The following is a 22807-nucleotide window of genomic DNA, read 5'->3' as shown; positions in this document are numbered from 1 at the left end:
TCTACGAGTAGGAACTCAAGTATTGTACAGTGACTACTTCAGCCCGACAGAACTGGCTGGAAAAGGAATGAATGCTCATAGTGTGTCTGCATAATGAAATTTAGTTGTTTCAACTGAACACCAGTTACATTACTAACAGTGATCATCTGTGAAACTATTAATTGCAGGCAACTAAAAATAGGCAATAAATTTGGACCCAATTTTCTTCTCTGCCCAGGCCTTTTCTCAAGTGACACTAATCAGTTACACTGGAGCCAAATTTAACACTTTCACAGTTCAACTACAGTAATTATAAAATTGCACATGAAACAATTTTTTGGTGCAAAAATAAAACCCACAAAAAGCTAGCTACCAGAGCACAAACTTACCATAAGCATTCACCAGAAGGTTTGCTATTTCTTCATAACCAAACTGTGTTGCTAGGTGTAGAGGAGTGTAGCCCTGGATGTACAAACACATCAAAATTTCAGTTGTATTACATTTACTTAACAGAAGTTACAGAAAACGTAAACCCTTATAAGTTATTAACGGAAAAGGAATTCATGCTCAGGTTACCAAAAGATAAGTGCTACTTTCATCATGCACTTACGCTATATGCACATAATCAGGCACTAAAATTAATTTTCAGGCATTTCAACAGGAAAAGACTAACAAAATATTTAGATACTAGACTATTATTCGTTAGTTTATGTTTGTGCACATGTCAACAATGTCACATCATGACAGCATCCAAAAGGTAGGTAGGCTGGAGTATGATGAGTCGTCAACCTCCATTACATCACTGAAGGGCTACTAGTGTAGTTCGACAAGCAGGGCAAGGGACCTGGGGGTGACCTAAAATTTGTCTCAAGCGATTCAGGAAAATTGCAGACTCAACGTTGTCAGGGGAGGGGGTAGGAGGTTTAAATGCTGCTCCTATGAAATACAAATCAAACACCTCAATTATGGCACGATCTCACTTCATCCCTGACGATTATTTTGCATAATGGTAGCACAACAACCTCTTACAAAGTGGCGTGTTAATTCTTCCCTTGAGTCTAGATAAGGTTTAGCTTGCAAATTTCACAAATTCCCTAATAAAACTCTTTTTACGGTTAACTTTTATACACTATCTGATTGAAAGTATACAGAAACCCATATGTAACGCAGAACTGACCACTAGATGCCACAAGAGGCAGATCTACCAGTATAAAAGGAGGTGGGGAGTATTGTGTTGACAGTAGAGAAGCAGCAACAGCTGAAGGGTCTGTCAGGAGAGGTCACTGACTCTGATCATGGAATACTCGTCGGATTTCACCACAATAACAACCTTATAAAGCTACCCCAGTCGACTTTGGTGGTCTGACAGTGAAATGGAAATGAGGAGAAACAAGCACAGCTAAAACCAGACTAGGCAGACCTCATGGACTGACGCACAGAGATCATTGAACACTGTGGCCAGTGGTTCTAAAATATTGTAAGAAATCAATGGAAGAGATCACTTACAAGTTCCATGATGCTTCCAGCAGTCCAGCTAGCACTATGATTGTGCTTTAGGGAGTTCAAAAAATGGGCTAAATGGTCGAGCAGCTCCTCAGAAACCACACATTTCTGCAGTCAATGCTAAGCGGCACTTTAGGTGGTGTAGAGAGCGAAACCACTGGGCTGTGAATGACTGGAGATGAGTGATTCGGAGTGATGAATCTCTCTCTGTCCTGTGGAAATCCAATCGAATGAAAGGGTTTTGCGGATGCCTGGAGAATGTTACCTGCTATCCTGTGGAATGCCAACTTAACTACAGATGAGGTAATTTTCCTGGTCAGGGCGTGGTCCCCCTTTTTGTGCACTAGAAAACACCATGTGCAGAAGGATACGAACACATTTTACAGCAATGTGTGCTACATACAGTGGACGAACATTTTGAGGACAATACCTGTTTGTATTAGTATGACAATGCACTCTCCACCATTAAGACAGACCTTGAGGCAATGATTTGTGGACAAGAAAATTTCTGAAATAGATTGTCCATCCCTACCTGACCGAAATGGTCCTCTTTGGGACGAGTTAGAATGTTGATTTCACTCCAGACCGCAGTGTCCAACATCACTAACTTCTCTGCTTTCGGCTCCTGAGGAAAGATGGGTTGCCATTCTTCCAGAGGCATTCAACGCCTTATTTGAAAGTGTCCCCAGCCGGTTTCAAGCCGTTATAAAGGGCGAACGGACGGCATAGCTGATATTAATGTCCACTAATAAGTGCCCGGATACTTCTAATCAGGTATTGTACACGTAACTTTTTGTCAGGACAGAAATTGAGCAAGATCATTTTTCCTACAGCAGAAGACTGAACTTTGGAGTGTCGTTCTGTCTGGAAAATGCGAAGCTTCCCGCTAGGGAGACGAGGCACATACGGCGGCTGTCCCTATGTCCGCACGGCTCCTCACTTCCTGGGAACAGCCCTGCGCCGCAGGAGGGCAGGGTTTCATTTTAAAAGATACACGATTCGCTGCAGTGCGGCCGGTGCCGAATCGCACATGTCGCCCTTAATAAAACGCGGAACAGTCGACCGGCGACAAGGCGGATCGGAACTGGAGGGTTTAGAAATACTGCCAGAAAACGTGACGGCAGCCGCGGGGGCCACCGGTAATCGAAGAGATACAGGGGAGAAGGCGTATGTATGGCGATATTGCTGTTTTTGTACTGCACGATGAATCAAGGAGAGTGAAGGCGGTAATTGTATCAGACGGAGAGCATGGACTAATGGCGACAGCGGGCATGACAAAAATTCCCTGGGAAACTACCTTGCACGTCATAGACGGCAAGTTGCTTATCAAGGTTACTCTTTTCTCGGTGTTCAGCGTTGACAACGTAAGGCATTATAAATCACACAGCAAAGAGGACTTATATATCACGTATTATACTGTTATATGAAATATTAAAGCAAGCAAAGCATAACAGTTTACACAGGAAAGCGAGGAGGAGGAGAGTAATGTTTAATGTCCCGTCGACATCGAGGTCATTAGAGACAGAGCAAAAGCTCGGACTATGGAAGGAAATCGGACGTGCCCTTTCAAAAGAACCATCCCGGTATTTGCCTGGAACGATTTAGGGAAATCACGGAAAACCTAAATCAGGATGGCAGGAGAGGGGTTTGAACCGTTGTCCTCCCGAATGTGAGTCCACTGTGCTGACCACTGCGCCACGTCGCTCGTTAGGAAAGAGAGACAACTTGCTTGTATGAGGCGCTGAATATGCATACTCCTTACCCAAAACAGCGAAATACTGAGTATACGACATATGTGATAGCATTTAACTTGGGTTCTGCGGAGACAAACTGTTTTAAACTATTTGGTGCGGCCTGCAGCTGTTTTTTCAGTATTTTATTGTACTACTGTACACTGCTCCCAACCATTTTCATATCTAATTCAACTAAATCACGAGCGCATCACGAAATGCATGCAAAATTTCTTGGAGAGTTGAAATCGCAACCAGGTGAAATACAAGGCACAGCTGCATTAAAAATATCATAAAATGTGAGACTGAATTGCACTTACCCCATTCTGCCGTTTGAGTAAGCCGGACCGACGAGACGTGCGGCACAAAATAAGGATATATATTAGTAAAATATCTTTCTCTCATTAATCCATTTGCATATTACCATACATTTTTCACAAGCATGCATAATCGCAGATGATGTCTGCACAAAAAATAATACTTATTTGAATAAACAAAATCTGACAAGCAAAGGCTGTAGAAAATTGTATAATGAACTAATTTAACAGAGTAACAATTTTTTCTTAATGCAGAGATCTGGGATGTAAGCGAAACCGTTTAACTTTCGTTTTCTTGTTTACAAGGTGACGCTAACGTTTCTTGTGGAGCAATGACGCTTTGAAAATTTGCAGCTACTGTACAGACATACTACATACGGTTCATAAAATCAATTTAAGGCGCTTAAAAAAATGACTTTCGTTTTTTCTTAATGCATCGCTCAATGCAGGCCGATGCAATGAAACCCGTTCTAGTATTAAGCAGTAGCGCATACTGGGACGCAGGTGAGGAAGGGCTGGCCAGCGCAGCAAACAAGTACTTCGCGACACAATGTGAGCGCTAGTGCGCTTTTTGGAAGGCAGTTTCCATTGTCGTGCCCAGTCCGCGAGGACACGTGATCTGTAAGCAGCCCTGGGCAGCTGCGAGGCGCTCGCGCAGTAAACTATGTCCCGGACACTGTGCCGCGAAGGCACTGTGCTGCCCTGCCCTGTGCCTATTTGCGCTGCTGCATTTACGGCCGTTAGTCACAAAAACCTGCGCTGCACTGCCCTTCGTTGCCTGCGTCCCGATGTGCCCCCTTTCCGTCACAGATAAAGCTGTGCTGGTGGCCTTACCGGCATGTAACGCGATAAGTAAAGAGCTTGTTTAAAAGCGATTCGCTGACAAAAGCGACTGTGGAGCTCGATTTCTCGAAAACGCTTTAGAAGTTCGACTCCTGGGGACGAGAATCTCGGAAACGGTGTAGCTCGTCGGCTGTTTACGTACTAGTGTCGTGAGATCAATGGAAAGTGGTTGAAGGATGATAAAAGCATGAGTAGGCGACAAGTTGTTGGCCGTCACCCCTCCATTACAGAACATGCGAAGTGTAAGTCGGCTGCTTGCCTGCTCTGCAAAGAAGGTTCATTCAGCGCATATTTGATGAACTTGGTGCTCCATAGCATGTATTCCCATTCTGACCCAACTATTTCGCCAATTACGACTTCGTGGATCATCGATATTCGACCACAGATCAGTGGAAACTTGTCACCTGGTCGGGTGAATCACATGTTTTGTAACACCATGTAGATGGTCCTGTCCGAATACGCCTTCATCCATGTGAACTGCTGCTCGAAGCATGCAACGCGCCACGGACGAAAGCGGGTGGGGCCAGTATTATGCTATCAAGGAAATCCACCTGCGTTTTCATGGGGCCTGCGTTACTTACCGAAGGCACCATGGCAGCTGTGAACTGCTTCTTGAACATTACTGCACACCACATGCTGCCCTTAATTCTTGATGTCATCTCAGATGACGATGTCCTCTTTCAGTGAGATAACTAACCACGTCGAAAGGCCAGAATTGTGCTGCAGTTGTTAGAGAAGCACGATAGTGAACTCAAGTAGGTGTCTTGACCACTAAATTTGCATGATTTAAACCCAATAGACGAGATCTGAGAAGCTATCGGGTGCCAGCTCCAAGCCCAAAAACGACGGAAACGCAATTATGGAAACTGTGTTACCTGTGCGTGGAAATCTGGTGCCGCACACCTCCAGAAATCAACCAACGACTTGTCGAATCCATGCAACGCAGAATAAATGCTGTATTATATTTCAGAGGTGTCAAGCAAGTGGTCAAAAGGTTCTGGCTTGTCAGCCTATTTTGGGCCACTTCGAATGTGACAGAAGCGGAAAGCTCAAAATGCTGACGTTATAGCCTATTTATAGCGCTACAATGGCCGCCCTTGAATTTCTTTATGACCTAGCACTAGATGGCGCTATTCACGTGTGCCATTACTACCATTTTACAGTTCGTCATCCTTTATTGCTCAAATACTACCAGCTCAGAAACTGACCGAGTAGTTTGTGAGCAGTGAGCGTTTAAGGAACGCGATGGAAAAATTGAAAATTCCACGTAAAGGATTTCGTTGTATGATGTACGACTTTCGCTAAGGCCTAACTCAACAACAGTGTCTCGATTCTCTTCGTTCCGTTAGCGATAATCCACCAGTCAACTTCAGAAAAGACTGTTTCCTTAATAAGATTTTCACTCTGCAGCGGAGTGTGCGCTGACATGAAACTTCCTGGCAGATTAAAACTGTGTGCCCGACCGAGACTCGAACTCGGGACCTTTTGCCTTTCGCGGACAAGTGCTCTACCATCTGAGCTACCGAAGCACGACTCACGCCCGGTCCTCACAGCTTTGCTTCTGCCAGTATCTCGTCTCCTACCTTCCAAACTTTACAGAAGCTCTCCTGCGAACCAGCAGAACTGGTAGGAGACGAGATACTGGCAGAAGCAAAGCTGTGAGGACCGGGCGTGAGTCGTGCTTCGGTAGCTCAGATGGTAGAGCACTTGTCCGCGAAAGGCAAAAGGTCCCGAGTTCGAGTCTCGGTCGGGCACACAGTTTTAATCTGCCAGGAAGTTTCAGAAAAGACTGTTTACAATTAGTTTGCGGAGTTACATGGGGCTCGCGCTCTTGAGAAGAATTAATGCTGAATGGTATACAATAAATTGTTGGGCAAAAGTCATCGATGAAACCATCCTTCATTGACACTGCACTTCAAATAATTGATTATTTGACGAATAACAGCACAGAATTAACATTTCATTGCCCGTATTCACCTGATACGCCGCCTAACGATTTGTTTTTTCCTGCCTTGTGACAAATAAGAATGAGTGTGCAGGGATTTTCATCACTTCGCGAAGCGGCTGGATGACGCATTATCTTACTCTGTGGAATACTTTTGTGGTCCAGATTTCCCAACAGGCTCACACAATTATGTTTCCACTGTAATGTTTTTAGACAGGGACATCTGTGCTTATACATTACAATAAATGACGGAGAAAATTCAATAAATGCCCGGGCCAGACTGGTTATCGCCACCTGAACAACAGTGCCTGACAACAGTAGTTAACGAACAGTCCAGCACGTTGAGGCACGTCTGCGACACATGACACACAATTGTTAGCATTGTATCGGAAGGTAACTTACGGATCTGGCGTTGACGTCGGCGTGGTAAGTACCGGCCATCATCTTGACGATGTGCGCGTTTCCGTGCTTGGCGCCCCAGTGCAGCGCCGTCTGTAACAAGCATATACGTCACCTCTTAAAGAAAATAATCTCTCTCTCTCTCTCTCTCTCTCTCTCTCTCTCTCTCTCTCTCTCTCTACCTTGCATTACCAAATGAAATATCCGTGATAGTGATATCTCAGGATAGCAAACTTTTTTTTTTTTTTTTTATTTTTTTACTGGCTGCATCACTGCACACGGAAACGCGGAGTCCAGAGTTGGCAGCCGCTGCTGGTGGACAAATATCGGTGATGTGCCATCCTAATGCGCTCAAACTGTCGGCGGAGTAGATAACACTGCAGTGGCTATGAATCAAACTAACGGAAATGGTCCTTTCGATGCGAAACTCTTTTGCGTAAATTTATTCGCAAAAACATCAGAATAAGATAAGAGAGACTATAGACCGTACAGACGCACACACAGGGTGCTCAATTTTTCTGAAGACATTTAAATAGTTAAAATTTGTTCCTCTCCGAGAGAGACATCTAATACCAAACACGACTCCCCACCCTGTGTGTGTGTGTGTGTGTGTGTGTGTGTGTCTGTGGGGGGGGGGGGGGGGGGGGGGGGGGGGGGGGGGGGGGAACTTTGAAATCTTAAATCGAAGCCCCAGCTTTTTAATGCAGATTCGGATTCTACAGAATATTACATAAATTTGGTCTGAAACATTTTTTTTTTTCGTTTCGCGACAGATGGTGGAGCGGAAAAATCAAAATGGGTAGAAAATCTTATGTTTCAAAGTGCTATCCAATGACACTTGAACTAACCCCCCGCCTCCACGCTGCGAGGATAGAATGGGCAATTATTTCGTAACTATTAATGGGAAACCCTATTCTGAATGTGGTATCCCACGATACAAGGAACTTTGACTTATTATAAAAAGCAGTGCACTGCGATAAGAAAAAGATTCATTGATTCGTTTAACACTAAGTCAAAAACTACGTATAGCGTTTCCCACAAACAACGACGTGGGCCTTCAAGTTTTCTGTTCGCTTTGGTATGCTTTACTAATGTGAGTGTCCTTGCCTCTCACATATCGGAGTGTTTTCTTTCTTTTTTGTTTTTTCGCAATCAGAGTAAGTGTTCAAAAGTTTGACCTTAAACTTCAAAACGCTTATTGATCCTTTCTTCAAATGACTGGGCAACCGTCATGCTGAATCACATAATCTGCCGAATGTCCCAGACATCCTCAAGTATTTTTGGTAGTTCCTGATCCAAAGATTTTCAATATATAATCCCATTCAAAGTGCTTCAACAAAATAAGGACCAATGAATTTGTTCCCTGCGATTCCACACCAAACGTTAACGGATCAAGAACGCTGATGTTCTACTTGTCGTAACCAGTGGGGATTTCCTAAATTCTAGGAAAGTATGTTAATGCTAACACCATAGTTCGTGAATGTAGACTCATCTGAAAATAGGACATTAGCATAGAAATTTGGAACAGTCTGAATTTGTTGAAGTGCTCATTCACAAAACACTTTTCGATTATGAAAATCATCAACATCAAGTTCCTGATGCTGTGAAATGTGAATTTTTCACTGCTAGTATTTGGTCTTCAAGGGATGGAGAGGTGGTGGATAAAGTTTCTGATCACCAATTTTTGCGCCAGTGTCCCGCCATAAATTACAGACCTCTCCATAGTGGGTGACACTGTTGATGGAGATTCGTCTGTCGGATGGGGACTTTAATCTCTGCGGTCCCATTGTTACTTTTCAAAAGGAACAGGCTATATGCGGACACCTTGTTTCACCCCCTCCCTTCTCTCTTCATCTCCAACACAAATATGGCATTACACTCCACATTCACCACTTACAGTCACCTACACTTTAACAGATAACACTTCGGCACACAGCTCTCCTACTTCGCGGAGGGAAGGTGCCTGCGGACGCGGAGGATAGCGAAAAGCTTTACAATTCAGGCAGCTGAACCTGCCCTTCGAGGTCTCCCATCGATTCAAGCCATACGACTTTAACGTCGAAAACGGGGTTTCCCATTAAAAGTTAAGAAATAATTGCCTGTCCAACCCTCATAGCATGGAAGTGGGAGGTTAATTCTTGTCACTGAATAGCACTTTGAAGCATATGATTTTCTACCAATTTTGATGTTTCCAATTAATAGCATCCCCAGTCTTTCCGATTACAGCGCCATGTGTCACGAAACGATAAAAAAATCTGCTCCAGCTTGTCTATTTTCTCCTTATAATCCGAAACTGCAATAAAAATATGGGGGTGGGGGGCTTTCATTCAAGATTTTTAAGTTGCCCCCCCCCCCCCCACCACCACACACACACAGGTGGATGGTGTGGGGGTTCGAGTTTGGTGTCACTGGATGTGTCGTCGTCGTCCCCCCCCCCCCCCCCCCTTATAATAAACTGTTTGGATCTGATGTGTGATGTGAAGTTTTCGAGATATTTCAATAACTTTAGATAAATAGAGCACCGTGTATTTTGCCCTCACCGAGCGCGAACGCAATAGGAAAGAACAGCTGAAGTTTGTGTAAATTTTACCTAACAATTTTGTGAATTTAACAGCATAAAATAGTCACATCGTTGTATTCGTCAGGCCTTCTAGGAAAATTCTGTACTTGTAAGATTAAGATCGGAACGTATTGTCAACATAATTAGTTTTATTGCAACGTTTACAAAAGTCTTTTTCGACCATTAACCTCATGGGCACGTTTAGATTAATAATGTTAACGAAGTAGCCTACTATACTGGTGGCGCAATAGCCCAATACAGAGAGACCAAAAGAGGTCGAATTACGGGAATATTTCGTGTAATCGGAAACTTAGGTACAGTGATAGGTAGAAGGGAGCGCCAAGAACAACATACTAGAAATCATGATTGGTGAGGGATGAAAGTAAGTGGTGAAGGTGCATTTGAAGGTAATTTCTGTAAGTATTTCTTCAACAATTCGAAAACTATGGCCTCCAACTAAAACGTATCCCAGTACAAAATTTAACTAAAATAAATTTCCTACAGAAAGGCCCTGTTCATTTTTCTGTTGGACTAACAATTTCGCGTAACAAGCGAGAGAATATAAAATTCTCGCGAGTCGTTTTTGAAGGCCAGATATAAAATTGCGGGCGGCATAACACGACATCGATGGGGATAGCTGAATCCTCCTGTACATGCATGTGTAGACAGATATTACGCAAACTTGGTATACATTACAGTGACAGAGACTAGAATCTAGGGCCGGCCGCGGTGGTCTCGCGGTTCTAGGCGCTCAGTCCGGAGCCGCGTGACTGCTACGGTCGCAGGTTCGAATCCTGCCTCGGAAGTGGATGTGTGTGATGTCCTTAGGTTAGTTAGGTTTAAGTAGTTCTAAGTTTTAGGCGACTGATGACCACAGATGTTAAGTCGCATAGTGCTCAGAGCCACTTGAACCAATTTTGAACTAGAATCTAGGAATCAATGTGTATATCTTTTCTAAGGCCGTAACAGTTACTTATGTACTGTAAAATTAAGGACATCGAGAATTATAGGCCACGATTTGAATTGGCAATTTAGTGAATCATAATGTCCCACTAATAGTGCGCTGACACGTGTCGTCGTCACGGCTATATGTTGGTCGTGTTGCACAAGGTAAGCTGATAGAGCTAACTGCACGCGTCCACAGCTGCAGTATCTCATAACAGACTCCCCTTCGGAGCAGCGGCCGCATGTGCTGCAACAGAGTGGAGGAGCAGCTTTTCATTTTAAAGCGGGGCGCGACGATTTTATTGCAAGGGTTCGCGTCAATTCGTAGCGCGCGACTGTCGTATCACTTTACAGCTGCCAGCCTAGTCTCCCGGTCCCGTCAGCGTCAGCCATCGGCCGATTATGAGTGAGACACGTGACGCGCAGCCCCCGGGGAGTACGGTGCCAAGTGGCGCGCGACGAACACACACTACGATCTACGCCCCACACTACAGGGACGGCTGAAAGGCGGCCTGCCTACTCGCAGGGGAACGGCGGTGCTACATCACACTGAATATGCCACAAGGTTGTTCGGAATAACAAGGCAAATATACACCCAACGGGTCACTGATTCTGTTCATCTTTCACACGGCTGTGGTACATACTTAGATGTGATTAACGTCGTTCTAGAAAAACGGGTTGTCAAGCGTGTTAGAAAAAGAGAAGCCTATTGACTGCCATACGAGAGCTCCAGCCGTCGAGCACCGCGTTAGCGCAATTGGCTAATGGGTAATGATATAGACTTACTAAATAAAAACTAGACCGCGCATTGGCGCTAGTGTCGCGTCCCCATATTGAACGTGATAGAAGCGGCCATTTGCAGGGAAACAGTGCGTAAACATGGTTCGTGTGCTGCTTTTAACTGAAACAGTACGAAGACGGAAATAATGTTACATTTCACAGATCAGCCATTTCTGGTTGTTTGTTACTTTATATTACTCGTATATATAGTATTTTCATGGAGAAATAACAGATCATGAGCGTTTGTTTCTGTTTAGGTTTCCCCTTACGAATGATTTTCTAAATCGAAAATGGTTAGTTGCTACTCGGAGAGAGAACAACCGACAGCAAATCATTTTCTGTGCTCTCTTCATTTTGAAGAGAATTGTTACATGGAAAATTATGTAAATAGACGTCAACTGAAGGACGATGCTATACCGACAGTATTTGGATTTCCAACTCATTTGAAGAAGGTATAGTGTCCTGGAAATAGTGCAATATAGGCCTAGGTTAAATAGTGTGGGAATACTGTCAGTGTGTATAATTTTGAACGTTCTTTTTCCAGGTTACCAAGGCAATCAAATATATATTAAGTAGGTATCAGAGGTAGTTCGAATAATTGCGTTTAGATACTTAACACGAGTTGTCAGGTGGCGATTATACTTCGTAAATGGTCAAATATTTGATCAAATGTTGCAAACTCAACCACTTTCAGAGGTGTTATCAGTGTTAAAAACTAATGTGCGAATGAAATTCCTACGTTATTTAAAGTGATATTGGTTATTACGATTAATCATACAAAAATTCGAGTGTAGACAATACTGTGCTAAACAAAAGTAAGCGTGCAAAATGTACACAGTAGTCGCCAAATAGCAAACAGGACCTGACAGGAAAATTACGTGAACTAAATAATAATCGTACTGTCTGCTACTTTTAAAGTTACATGTAATTATCTAATGCAAATAACTCGATGTACACTCGCTCCACCTTGTCAGGAAAGAGCCTTAACTTCTTAAATTTCGCATCTCTGTGCAGACGTATTTCGAAAATTAGGAAACTTCATTCATTTAAGTATACTTTTAAAATAGACTCGAATACTCAGTATTTTTTTAAACAAACATGTGTTTAATTTGTGCTTAAATTTGCTTTTGTTGAGTCTCATATACTTCAAACCACAACTCCAGTACTAGGATTCATCCCTGCAAATGGCGGCGGTCAGCTGCTTCATTGGGGGACAGTTGTCTCGCTTCTCCGCTACGGCGTGGTAGGGGCTTGGGGCATGCTAGAAGTCCGTCAGTACTGCGTTCGAGTCACGTCTCCTTTTCTTCCTTCTAATCTTCCATCAAATACCAGTATCGCTACACCTAATTATCTCTCCTCACAAAGGAATAGTAATAATGGTGGAACGGCGGCCTTATGGGCCACTTAAGCCACAAGTGGTATAAAACTTTCGTCGTTTTGATATAAGGTGTAACTGCAAAAAACCTGTACCTGAACATTTCTTTTTGGTGTAAATCACGGTTTGTTTCAATCCGACCCGTGGAAGAAATTCGTGGCAGAAAGAGCAAGGCGTTCGCGTTATAAAGCCGCACGTGATGCGTGCGGGACGCATTTCCGGATATCTCTACCGACACTCGGCTCGCATCGGGTTTGTAGCTCGTGACGCACACAAATGAAAGTTTTGATACTCCGTGTACGCTGAATGCCATTTCACTGCTGGTCACGCTCATCTGGTAAGACTTTATGCAAACGTGATGTCATTTTGACGTCACGCGCAATATTGGCAACTGCAGGAATTGCTATCGACTTTGTGACAAGGAAGTATATAAATATTATTGCTCCTCATTTCATTCGCAGCAATTTGAGCGGTCTTCTTAGGTTCCTGTCTAACCACACGGTCGGTAATAAACGACCAAATATTTGTGAGAAGGAAGGATATGAATTGTTTCAGTCGCAGCAATTAAAGCTGTCGTCTGAGGTTCCTGCCTAACCACAAACACAGGAATCGCCGAGTATTTATTTCCTCCTTCGTTCGCTTAACAGTCGGAAACGTAAATAACACCGAATACTGCAGCGCAAAGTTTTATTACATTCATACATTCATAAGAAAGTCCACGAATGAATTAACAACGCTAAAAATAAAAGTTGTGGGATGCCAACATACATCCTTCGACTTCGTAAACCACGAGATTATTCACTACGCTAGCGCTTGATCATGTGATTTTAATCTCCTGTCTTGGTTATTACATTATCTCTTGAAGGCCAATATCACGGAATCGTTATTGACTGGCATTTAGTAGTAACGGTGACGTGTTTGTGATGTATTTACAATGCATCGTTGCTCTGAAATGGCGTGCTGCAAGTTATAATACATAACACCTAAATTTGCCAGAATGGATCATGCGTGTGATGTCAAAATGACGTCACGTTTACGCTGTCTTGTGAGATGAATGTTACCCTTTCGCCACTGCTGGATTTTAACAACAAAGAGAAACAAGATTACAGTCTGACGCGCCGTTATGGCTCATGTGCGCGGGAAGAGGTGTAGGGATCAGTGCTGACAACACAAACACGTTGTTTACTGCTTACTGCCTGTGTCTGTGTTACCCAATGATACATCGCAAACATTAGTAGTAGGGTACAATGGTACGAATATTACCGACTACTCGCGATATTTACCGATTCGGCAGAAGGGACCATAACTTAGTGAACAAACTAGTTGTGTGTCGTCAGTTCCCTCGTTTAATTTCCCATAATAACATTTTAACATGTCTGGCATCCCATCTTCTGAAGGGGTATCATTCATATCAGTGTGCGACCCCATAAACAAGAAAAGATTTTCCAAGACTTACAATTCGAGATGCTAAGAAAAGTGTCGGGTAGTATGAGCCGTAAAACGAAATTTAACTTGTTAAATAAAAAAGGTGTTTCTGAGTTTCACAAACATATGACGCGCTGAGAACCATAAGTACCTGAAGCACATTTTCATCGATTTTAAGGTGGGAGCGTTTCTGCATGCTTTTAACGTCTGATGATCCTATGGCGAACCAGCTCAGTCTATATGTATAGTCCCACAATATACATAAATATTCGCGCAAAGCTGTATCACCGATTCTTCGGATATTCACTTCCATAAGGACTCAACGCACTAAGCACAACTTCGTTGCTCTGCGCTGATCCATTATCTAGGTTAACAACATAATTTAGTGCTTACACCATGTACGTAGCAGTAATGCTTCGTAATCAGAGGTGTATCCGTAGTTTTATCTGAACTTTAAGACACAGAATGTGCTTAATGAAGATGATGATAATCAGGACCATGAAGTGTTGGAATAAGTCACAACTGTGTGTGTGTGTGTGTGTGTGTGTGTGTGTGTGTGTGTGGGTAGCGCGCGGGGGGGGGGGGGGGGGGGAGAGAGGAGGTGACATTTATTATCTCTTCTTTACGTTCCAATTCTAGTTTCTAGTTTTACATTAATAAACGGACTTAAGAAATTTCGAAAGACACTACCGTCACTAGCCTATATGGGAAATTTGTGAATTAACATTTTTTTTAAATTTATGGACCGCATACAACTTAAAATTTATGGTATTTCTTTTTCTCCCGTTCTTCCCAGCACTACTTCATTTTCTCGCCAACTGCTCGTCTCTGCTCATCTGTCCACACTCTCTTGGGTCGAGGTTTGGCTCATCTTATTCATCGTTCGCGTTTTCTATAACTAGCCTAAAGTGATTCCTGTCACATATTATTTCTTCTGTAACACCTATTTTGTTGGCGTCTTTCTTTACTGCTTCTATCCATCCTACAGTTTTTTCAGTTTACTAACGTAATTAAAAATTTCCTTTGTAATCCGTGTTTATCACATTTTTTTTTAAATGCCCATAAAATTTTAGCCGCCTCTTCCACATTGACTCTGTGATCTTTTCTTTATTTTTGTATAGGTCTTCGTTTCTCCTTTTAATCCACCTATTTTCCTTGTTTGCCTCAGGACCTAGAATTTTTCTTAGTATTTTTCTCTCTTTTTTTCTAGTTCTCTTAATTCATCTTTCTTATTCAATGTTAGGCACTCTGGTCCATACGTTGCTTGTGTCCTAATAACTAAATTATAATTTTTAATCTTCGCTTGTATGGATATTGATTTCTTATTATAGTAGTTTTGTGTTAATTTATACGCAAATTCTAACTTTTTTATTCTTTCTTTATTTGCTGTGTTGTCCATTCCATTGTTATCCATTCCATTGGCTTGGATCCACGCCACAGGTATTTGAATCTATCAACTCTTTTAATTTTTCCATACTTTGTTTTCATAAACTTTTCTGTATTAGGTTTGTGTTCTATATACTCGGTTTTTTTTCATAGGATATTTTTAGCCCAGTGTTTTCAGCAGTCTCGTGTAACAGATCAAGCATAACTGTTGCGTCTGTTCGGTTTCAGTTATCAATGCCATATCATCCGCAAAAGGCTAAACATTTTGTTTTTAATGTGCCTTCCCATGTTTTTACTATTTTATCTAAAACCAAGTTAAAGAGAATTGGGGACAGTCCGTCTCCTTGTCGAACTCCTGTTTTGATTTTGAATGGTTCAGAAATTTCGCCTTGAAACTTAATTCTTAATGTTGTATCTGTGAGCGTTTGCTCAACAAGTCTTCTGGTGTTGTCATCTATCCCCGATTCATAAAGTATCTGGAATAGTATTCGTCTGTCAACTGAGTCGTAGGCATTCTTGAAGTCTACGAAAGTAACTACTGTATTTTTATTTTGTCTAGCTCTCACTCTCAAAATTGTTTTTAAATTAAGAACCTGTTCTGCACATGATCTACCGTTTCTAAGTCCTGCTTGAAAATCTCCTATTTCGTAACATAAAGTGGGTAAATTAGTTTTTCGTAAGATGTATAGGATGTTGAGACTAGTTTAAAAAACAATACAGACCTTTAGGACTTGTAGTTAGTTTATAAAATTGCTTTTCACAAACGTCTCTTGTTCTCAAAACTTTGTTTTGGGTGCCTCATATTAATCTGTTTACATACCAAAACTAAAATTTGGTTAAAGATCCTTTCAACTATTGGATCCGACAGAACGAATTAAACTTGTGGACTGAGGTTTTGTGTAAGACAGTTCAGGGTGCTTTTATAGACGTCTTTATCTGCCAATTTCTTTTCTCTCTTAATTCTGTGAGGCAGTTTTAAATTTTATGGCAAATCGTAGGCCAACTTTTGAAACTCAATCACAGCAAACGGCATTAACTTTGAATCTAAATCTATCATGTGTGCTACAAGCATTTCTTCGTAATTTTCTTCAAACCTTGGTTTGAGAAACACCATAATAGGTGTCATAGATGCCTAACTAATTTTAATCTCCTTTGTGTGTATTTCTGGTACATTTCCACTATCGGCGGCAGACCTTTCCTTAATTTCGACTTTCGGTAAATTAGTTGCAGTCTCGGATCACTTCCCTCCAACCTCACCGCCAGTTTGCTTGTTCGACCTCGGCATTGCGCCCTAAAACAAAAGGTTACTTGTACGGTCCATATCACCTGACTTTGGTAGGACCCATGCTACACAACTGACACTTCCATTAAAACACGGTGGAAACAGAAACACGTTTCAGTGAATACAATTTCATTATTACGATACAGACTACTTAAATATTAATATTACTATGATAATATTACTCCTTACCTTTCAAAGTATAACCTGATGCTAAAAATTACACCGTTTACCGACTTCGACAGTCAGAAATTGGTAAAATTTACTTGAAGACACTAACTTAACACCTACATCAATCAAGTCTAGAAATTGAAAGAGTGATGCCTCTGCATGCGTTCCCTACTATGCGGCAAACTTGAGAAATACTACATGGTCCATTCTACTCGCTAGCCCATGCAACTGCGGTTCCCTTCTTAATGATAATAATTAATAATTATTATTAATAATAATAATTCTGGCACAATCATGGCGAGGAATAATGAAGATGTCATAAGGAATAGCGATGCAGTGATCATTCATTTAGTTTACATTCCTGTACCGACTTTGTAAAAAGTAGACTGTATATGCGACACTTACATGAATATATAGATAAATGTTCATTGCATCACGATTCCTTGTTATACCTCGCCACGAACGTACCACTACTACCATCACTATTATTGTTGTTCCATTTCCAAGAACTGTAATTCTTTGTAGCGATACACCTCCGTGGGGAAAGATTAGGAAAAGCGAAAAAAACGACATGACTCAAATGCTGTGCGGGTAGCCTTTTAGTCCGCCGCGTTAGCCGGCTGCGTTAACGTCGCTGCTTGTCGGTTCCCGTCCTCCAGCGGTTTTCAACACACTCTTAAGACTCTTCAGCTCTGTTTCTCGAAATATTTTTAGAAGTGCATTGTACCAGAGCAACGTCCGCAACATCAGAGACTGTACTACAAACGTGCGAAACATATGATGGATGTATGCTTTCATTGTGAATAAAAGTAGTTCACAAGTCTATCGGCAACGTTCCAAACTGCCAGAAATTAGGGGCCGCGAAAACGAAGCGGCTTCGGTGGTGCGTCTCGTCGAACCAGCTGCAAACAGACCACGGCTTTCTGCTACGAGGCGAGACTAACGAGCATAGGCGCCTGCTCGCATTCGCGCCATGCCTCACTGTTGTTTTCATGTCTCACATCATGCCAACGAAGGCGTGCGAGATGACAATCGCAAGGGAGAGATTAATTAACTGTTCCAATTTGTGCGTGTTGTGAACAACGCTAAATATATTACCTCCGGCGTAATCGCTTACTTACAGTCCTTCAAACACAATGTCGCTATTATTCATTCTTTTTCCTTCCCACACAATTAAAGAAGCAGTTTTCTTTTTATAGGAGTAATATTATCACAAATTACGGACAACAGTCATTTAGTAGTGTCGTAGCAGAAAGGGTAAAGCCAAGAAGAATTATCCTCCGTCCCCGTTATACGGTCACTTTTAGTCTTGACAGATTCAAGTAAACACATGGTCAGTAGAAACGGATTTATGTAGCAGCTAACTTGTTGAGTTGCTCGACATCGAAACTGGAAATGACACAGTAGTGGAAGAAGTGGGGGAATTCTTTTTTTCTATTAATCAAGGTCATGCAGTGCGGTCGAAGAAAAGAGGATATAAAAAGTAGACTGCCACGGGCAGAGAAACGTATCTTCATGTACGGATGAAGCACAGCACTGTACTCTACGGAAAGTGAAACTGGGAGCATCGGAAATCCGGAAAACAAGAAACTGGAAGCTTTCACATGTGGTACAATCGAAGAATGCCAAAAACTATGTGGACTGATAAACTACCAAATGAAGAAACCCTTGAAAAAATATGGAACAAACGAAGAATGGAAAACACCAGAAGAAGCCACAGGTTAGTGGGACACCTGCTACGGCATTCAGGCACTGTTAAACCGGGCGCTGGAAGGAGCACTGGAACGGAAACATAGCAGGGGACACACAAAGAATAGAATATGAAAAACGGATTACTGTGGACTTGGGTGTAATAGTGACGTACAGATTAAAATATTAGCACAGGTGGAGAGCAGCATCAAACCAGTCGAAAAGACTGATGACAAAAAAATACTGTGAGATCGGCTCGTAGGTACACGTAACATTGCTGATACATCATAATGTAACACTGGAAAGACAAGAGACGAAACAAATCTGTCAATAGGCACAGGATCTGGAAAAAAAAAAGTTAACACAACTAGTACTATACATTACCACGCTTAACACAGTGTAGGAAAAACGTTGACTTTAAAAACACTTTCCAGTCGCCTCGGAATCGACAAATACAGGTCCTGTACGGTTTTCAGGAGAATCCTGTACCATCCTTCCCGCAAAACAATAGCAAGTTCAGGTGCAGACGATGGAGATGGCTAGCGATTAAGTATCCTTCGTATCCAAAGTGAACCACAAAATCTCAATAATATTGAGAATAGGTGACTAAGAGGGCGGGTGAGATGTGACAATTGATCTTCGCGCTCACTGAAACAGTCGTGGAATGGGGACCCTGTCGTCTTGGAATACAGCATCACCACTGGGGACAAACATTAGACCATGGCATTGACCTGATAGCCAACATAGTCCCCTAACCTTTGACAGTAAAGTGAGGCCCAAGGAATACAAAGATGTGGCTGCCAAATCATCGCCGAACCCCTATCGTGGTTCACTCTTTTGATGTAAACTCGGACAGACATTGGAGAGCCGGCCGAGTGGCCGTGCGGTTCTGGGCGCTACAGTCTGGAACCGAGCGACCGCTGCGGTCGCAGGTTCGAATCCTGCCTCGGGCATGGATGTGTGTGATGTCCTTAGGTTAGTTAGGTTGAATTAGTTCTAAGTTCTAGGCGACTGATGACCTCAGAAGTTAAGTCGCATAGTGCTCAGAGCCATTTGAACCATTTCGACATTTGAAAGAGTAAAACAAGACAGATCCGACCAAATGCCATTTCCATTTGCTTCATAGTTCGCAATACGACAAACTGTTACCTTTTATTTATACACCAGTCTAAGGAAAAGATCACTTTGGCTCAAGTGCAATGGGAGAATTTGCTGAGGGCATATACCGTTTTCCCACTGCCACTCAAGCACCGCAAGTGCTTTTACGCAGTACGGATCCATCAGGAATTCGGTCGTTATTGATATTGTGCAATTGCTAAGATAGTGTGCACTTCGTCAAAACGTTTTTCCTGGTGCATGTACTGAAACATATACACTGACACATCAGAAAGTATGTTACACGTGTCGTCTCACGGTATGACAATTGCGCAACAAGAATGGAATATTGTCATAAATCCTAACATGTTCCGGGTTTTGTTGTAGATGAACTCTGCTGCGGTACTGATGACTGGTGCAGAACAGTGTGCGACTGAAATGGCGCGACAAGGGGCAACATACTCCAAGCTGAAGTACATAAGATAGAACGATAACAATTCTTATGGGTGGGGGGGGGGGGGGGACGTCTAAATTGCACACAGATTCACATTCAAAATCTGTCGATGTATTGACGATATGCAATGTCACGTCTAGCCGTAGTGAAATGATGGCAACAATTTGATCAAGAAAGGAAGGAAGGAAGGAAGGAAGGAATAGTGGGTTTAATGACCCGTCTACATCGAAGTTAGTGGAGACGGAGCACAAGCTCGGATTATGTCAAGGATGGGAAAGGAAGTCGGCCGTGCCCTTTCAAAGGAACCATCCCGACATTTGCCTGGAGCGATTTAGGAAAATCACGGATAACCTAACTCTGGATGGACCAACAGTTTGATCAACGCCGCACAGAGGCGCATGATGCTTATCGGCAAGTCTAGATCTTACACCGATTTCCCTCTTTTCGGCAAGGAAGGAACCTCGAGGAGGGGGTGGGGCGGCGCGGGGGGAAGAGAGACTTTCCAGTGCTGAGGACGTTCGCAGAGCGGTTTTCTCGAATGTCACCGTCACCGACGAGCAGATTTCTGCCGTCAAGAGGAACCGAACGATTGTTAGGAAGTTACGACCGTCGTTAACAGGGACTTGGTGACTGTTGGAAAATGTCACCCTGTAGCAGGTCAGAGGGCACTCAAAGTTACTTGGCATACCATAATAATGCGTAATTTCTTTTCGAAGTTGCCTCATAATCCATCAATGTACTCCGTAAAATTTTAGCAGTCGCCCCAAAACCAAGAACATACATATGCTAGACTGAGATGTTGACAAGTACAACTACTACTATCAACAATAAACATTGCGCTATCGTAAGGTGAAAATGATACTTTAAGAGAAACATGCGACATATGGGATGCCAGTTGGCGATGAGAAAAGCTGAATGATTACGTTAGATGGTCTCACGTTAATCATTACCTACGAAAACGTTACAGGTTCTGAGAAGAAACCGTATGCCATACATTAAGTAATAATATCGCACTGAAAATCAAAGCGGCGTTTTTTTTTTTTTTTTTTTTTTTTTTTTTTTTTTTTTTTTTTTTTTTTTTTTTACGGCAGAACATTGCAACAAATCGCATTTATCTCATACACTGTCCTCAAGTTTACAGTTGGCAACTTTCCACTGCGTCCTGACTATACGAAGTTTAGCTCACTTTGTAAGCTTTTACGTAATTTACATATATACTAAGTACTGAATGTTCTTTTTCAAAAGCTTTCCCCTCGTGTAACGTTTCCTTAAGACATTATATTTAACTGCTGAACAATACTGACTGTTGGTTGGCCCTGTATTGCGCTTGTGAACAGTGTCGTGAAACGAAACTTTAATCTTCGTAAAATGTTGAATTTGAAATATAGAAAATGAACCTAATTAAATTCCAAAAGAAACTGTGTACCCAGTGGAAACTATTAAACTCAAACTCAATAAAGAAGTACATTGTAAAGATACGAAACATGAAGTTCAATGTGTGACTTGAAATATCCACATAAAATACTTCTCAACTCTGAAGAAAGATTACTGTCAAAGGAGACTGTACAACATGACTAACAATTATGAAATTCTGTCACTACAAAAAAATTACATAGTTTTAAACCAACTGCGTTATTTGTGACACTATGAAAACAAAGAGATGAAATTAAAATTAATCATGAATATTATTAGTTATCTAAGGGACAAAAATGTCCTTCAGTTAGCAGTTCTGACCAACATTATTTCCATTCTTAAGGGTGCAATGGTTACCTTGAAATATTCCTCCAAAAATCTTCTCCACCCATACAATCAAGAAAATGTCTTTACAAACAAGTTTTCATCTGCATAATGAAGTATTCCCGACAAATTCTCCCATAATCACACATACCAGCTCTCCTCCTCAGCTGTTCACTACTATGCCTCTCTAATCACTATGCCCTAGCGCTGCATCACTGATTAGCGATCAAGCGTACCACAGGTAACGTTAAATACAGAGTCGAGCATCTTACCCTTTACCCGCGCAACGCGCTCATGCGTTAAGCTGAACTATTTACAATGGCAGAAAACATATGAAAACCTTACAGCGTGTTGTTGTTGTGGTCTTCAGTCCTGAGACTGGTTTGATGCAGCTCTCCTTGCTACTCTATCCTGTGCAAGCTTCATCGTCTCCCAGTACTTACTGCAACCTACATCCTTCTGAATCGGCTTCTAATCTAATCTTCAGCATTCTTCTGTAGCACCACATTTCGAAAGCTTCTATTCTCGTCCAAACTATTTATCGTGCATGTTTCACTTCCATACATGGGTACACTCCATACAAATACTTTCAGAAGCGACTTTCTGACCCTTAAATCTATAATCGATGTTAACAAATTTCTCTTCTTCAGAAACGCTTTCCTTGCCATTGCCAGTCTACATTTTATATCCTCTCTACTTCGACCATCATCAGTTATTTTGCTCCCCAAATAGCAAAACTCCTTTACTACTTTAAGTGTCTCATTTCCTAATCTAATTCCCTCAGCATCACCCGACTTAATTCGACTACGTTCCATTATCCTCGTTTTGCTTTTGTTGATGTTCATCTTATTTCTCCTTTCAAGACACTGTTCATTCCGTTCAACTGCTCTTCCAGGTCCTTTGCTGTCTTTGACAGAATTACAATGTCATCGGCGAGCCTCAAAGTTTTTATTTCTTCTTACAGCGTACTCAGTAAAATTGTCAGCAGCCGTTTGGATGACACCAAATCACAAAAGTAACGGTGGTCAGAGTCCATCGCCACGCATTACATTAAGCATCCGTCTTATCAGTAGTAGTGAGATTTGTCCTCCACTGTAGCTGAGGGAAGTGATGGAAATTCTCCCCCATTTTCTTCGTATGTGTACAAATGTCAGAGGCCATGTGCTGCGTGCGAAGACTTTGCCAGCAGACAGAT

General features: G+C 42.1%; 1 protein-coding gene across 1 annotated transcript in view; it reads right to left on the bottom strand.

The window, feature by feature from the left end:
• LOC126271741 (ankyrin repeat domain-containing protein SOWAHA-like) overlaps nucleotides 1-22807 on the bottom strand; it is a 157489-nt gene that overhangs the window by 39383 nt on the left and 95299 nt on the right. The window contains exons 4-6 of the mRNA XM_049974178.1: nucleotides 6720-6809; nucleotides 3533-3610; nucleotides 369-441 (exon numbers count right to left, since the gene is read on the bottom strand). Coding sequence (XP_049830135.1) covers nucleotides 369-441; nucleotides 3533-3610; nucleotides 6720-6809 — 241 coding nt within the window. The remainder of the gene's footprint in view (nucleotides 1-368; nucleotides 442-3532; nucleotides 3611-6719; nucleotides 6810-22807) is intronic.

This window comes from Schistocerca gregaria, chromosome 1 (assembly GCF_023897955.1).
Source record: "Schistocerca gregaria isolate iqSchGreg1 chromosome 1, iqSchGreg1.2, whole genome shotgun sequence".
Lineage (NCBI taxonomy): Eukaryota > Metazoa > Arthropoda > Insecta > Orthoptera > Acrididae > Schistocerca > Schistocerca gregaria.
Note: the sequence above shows the minus strand (reverse complement) of the source record. Positions and strands in the feature narration are given on the sequence as shown.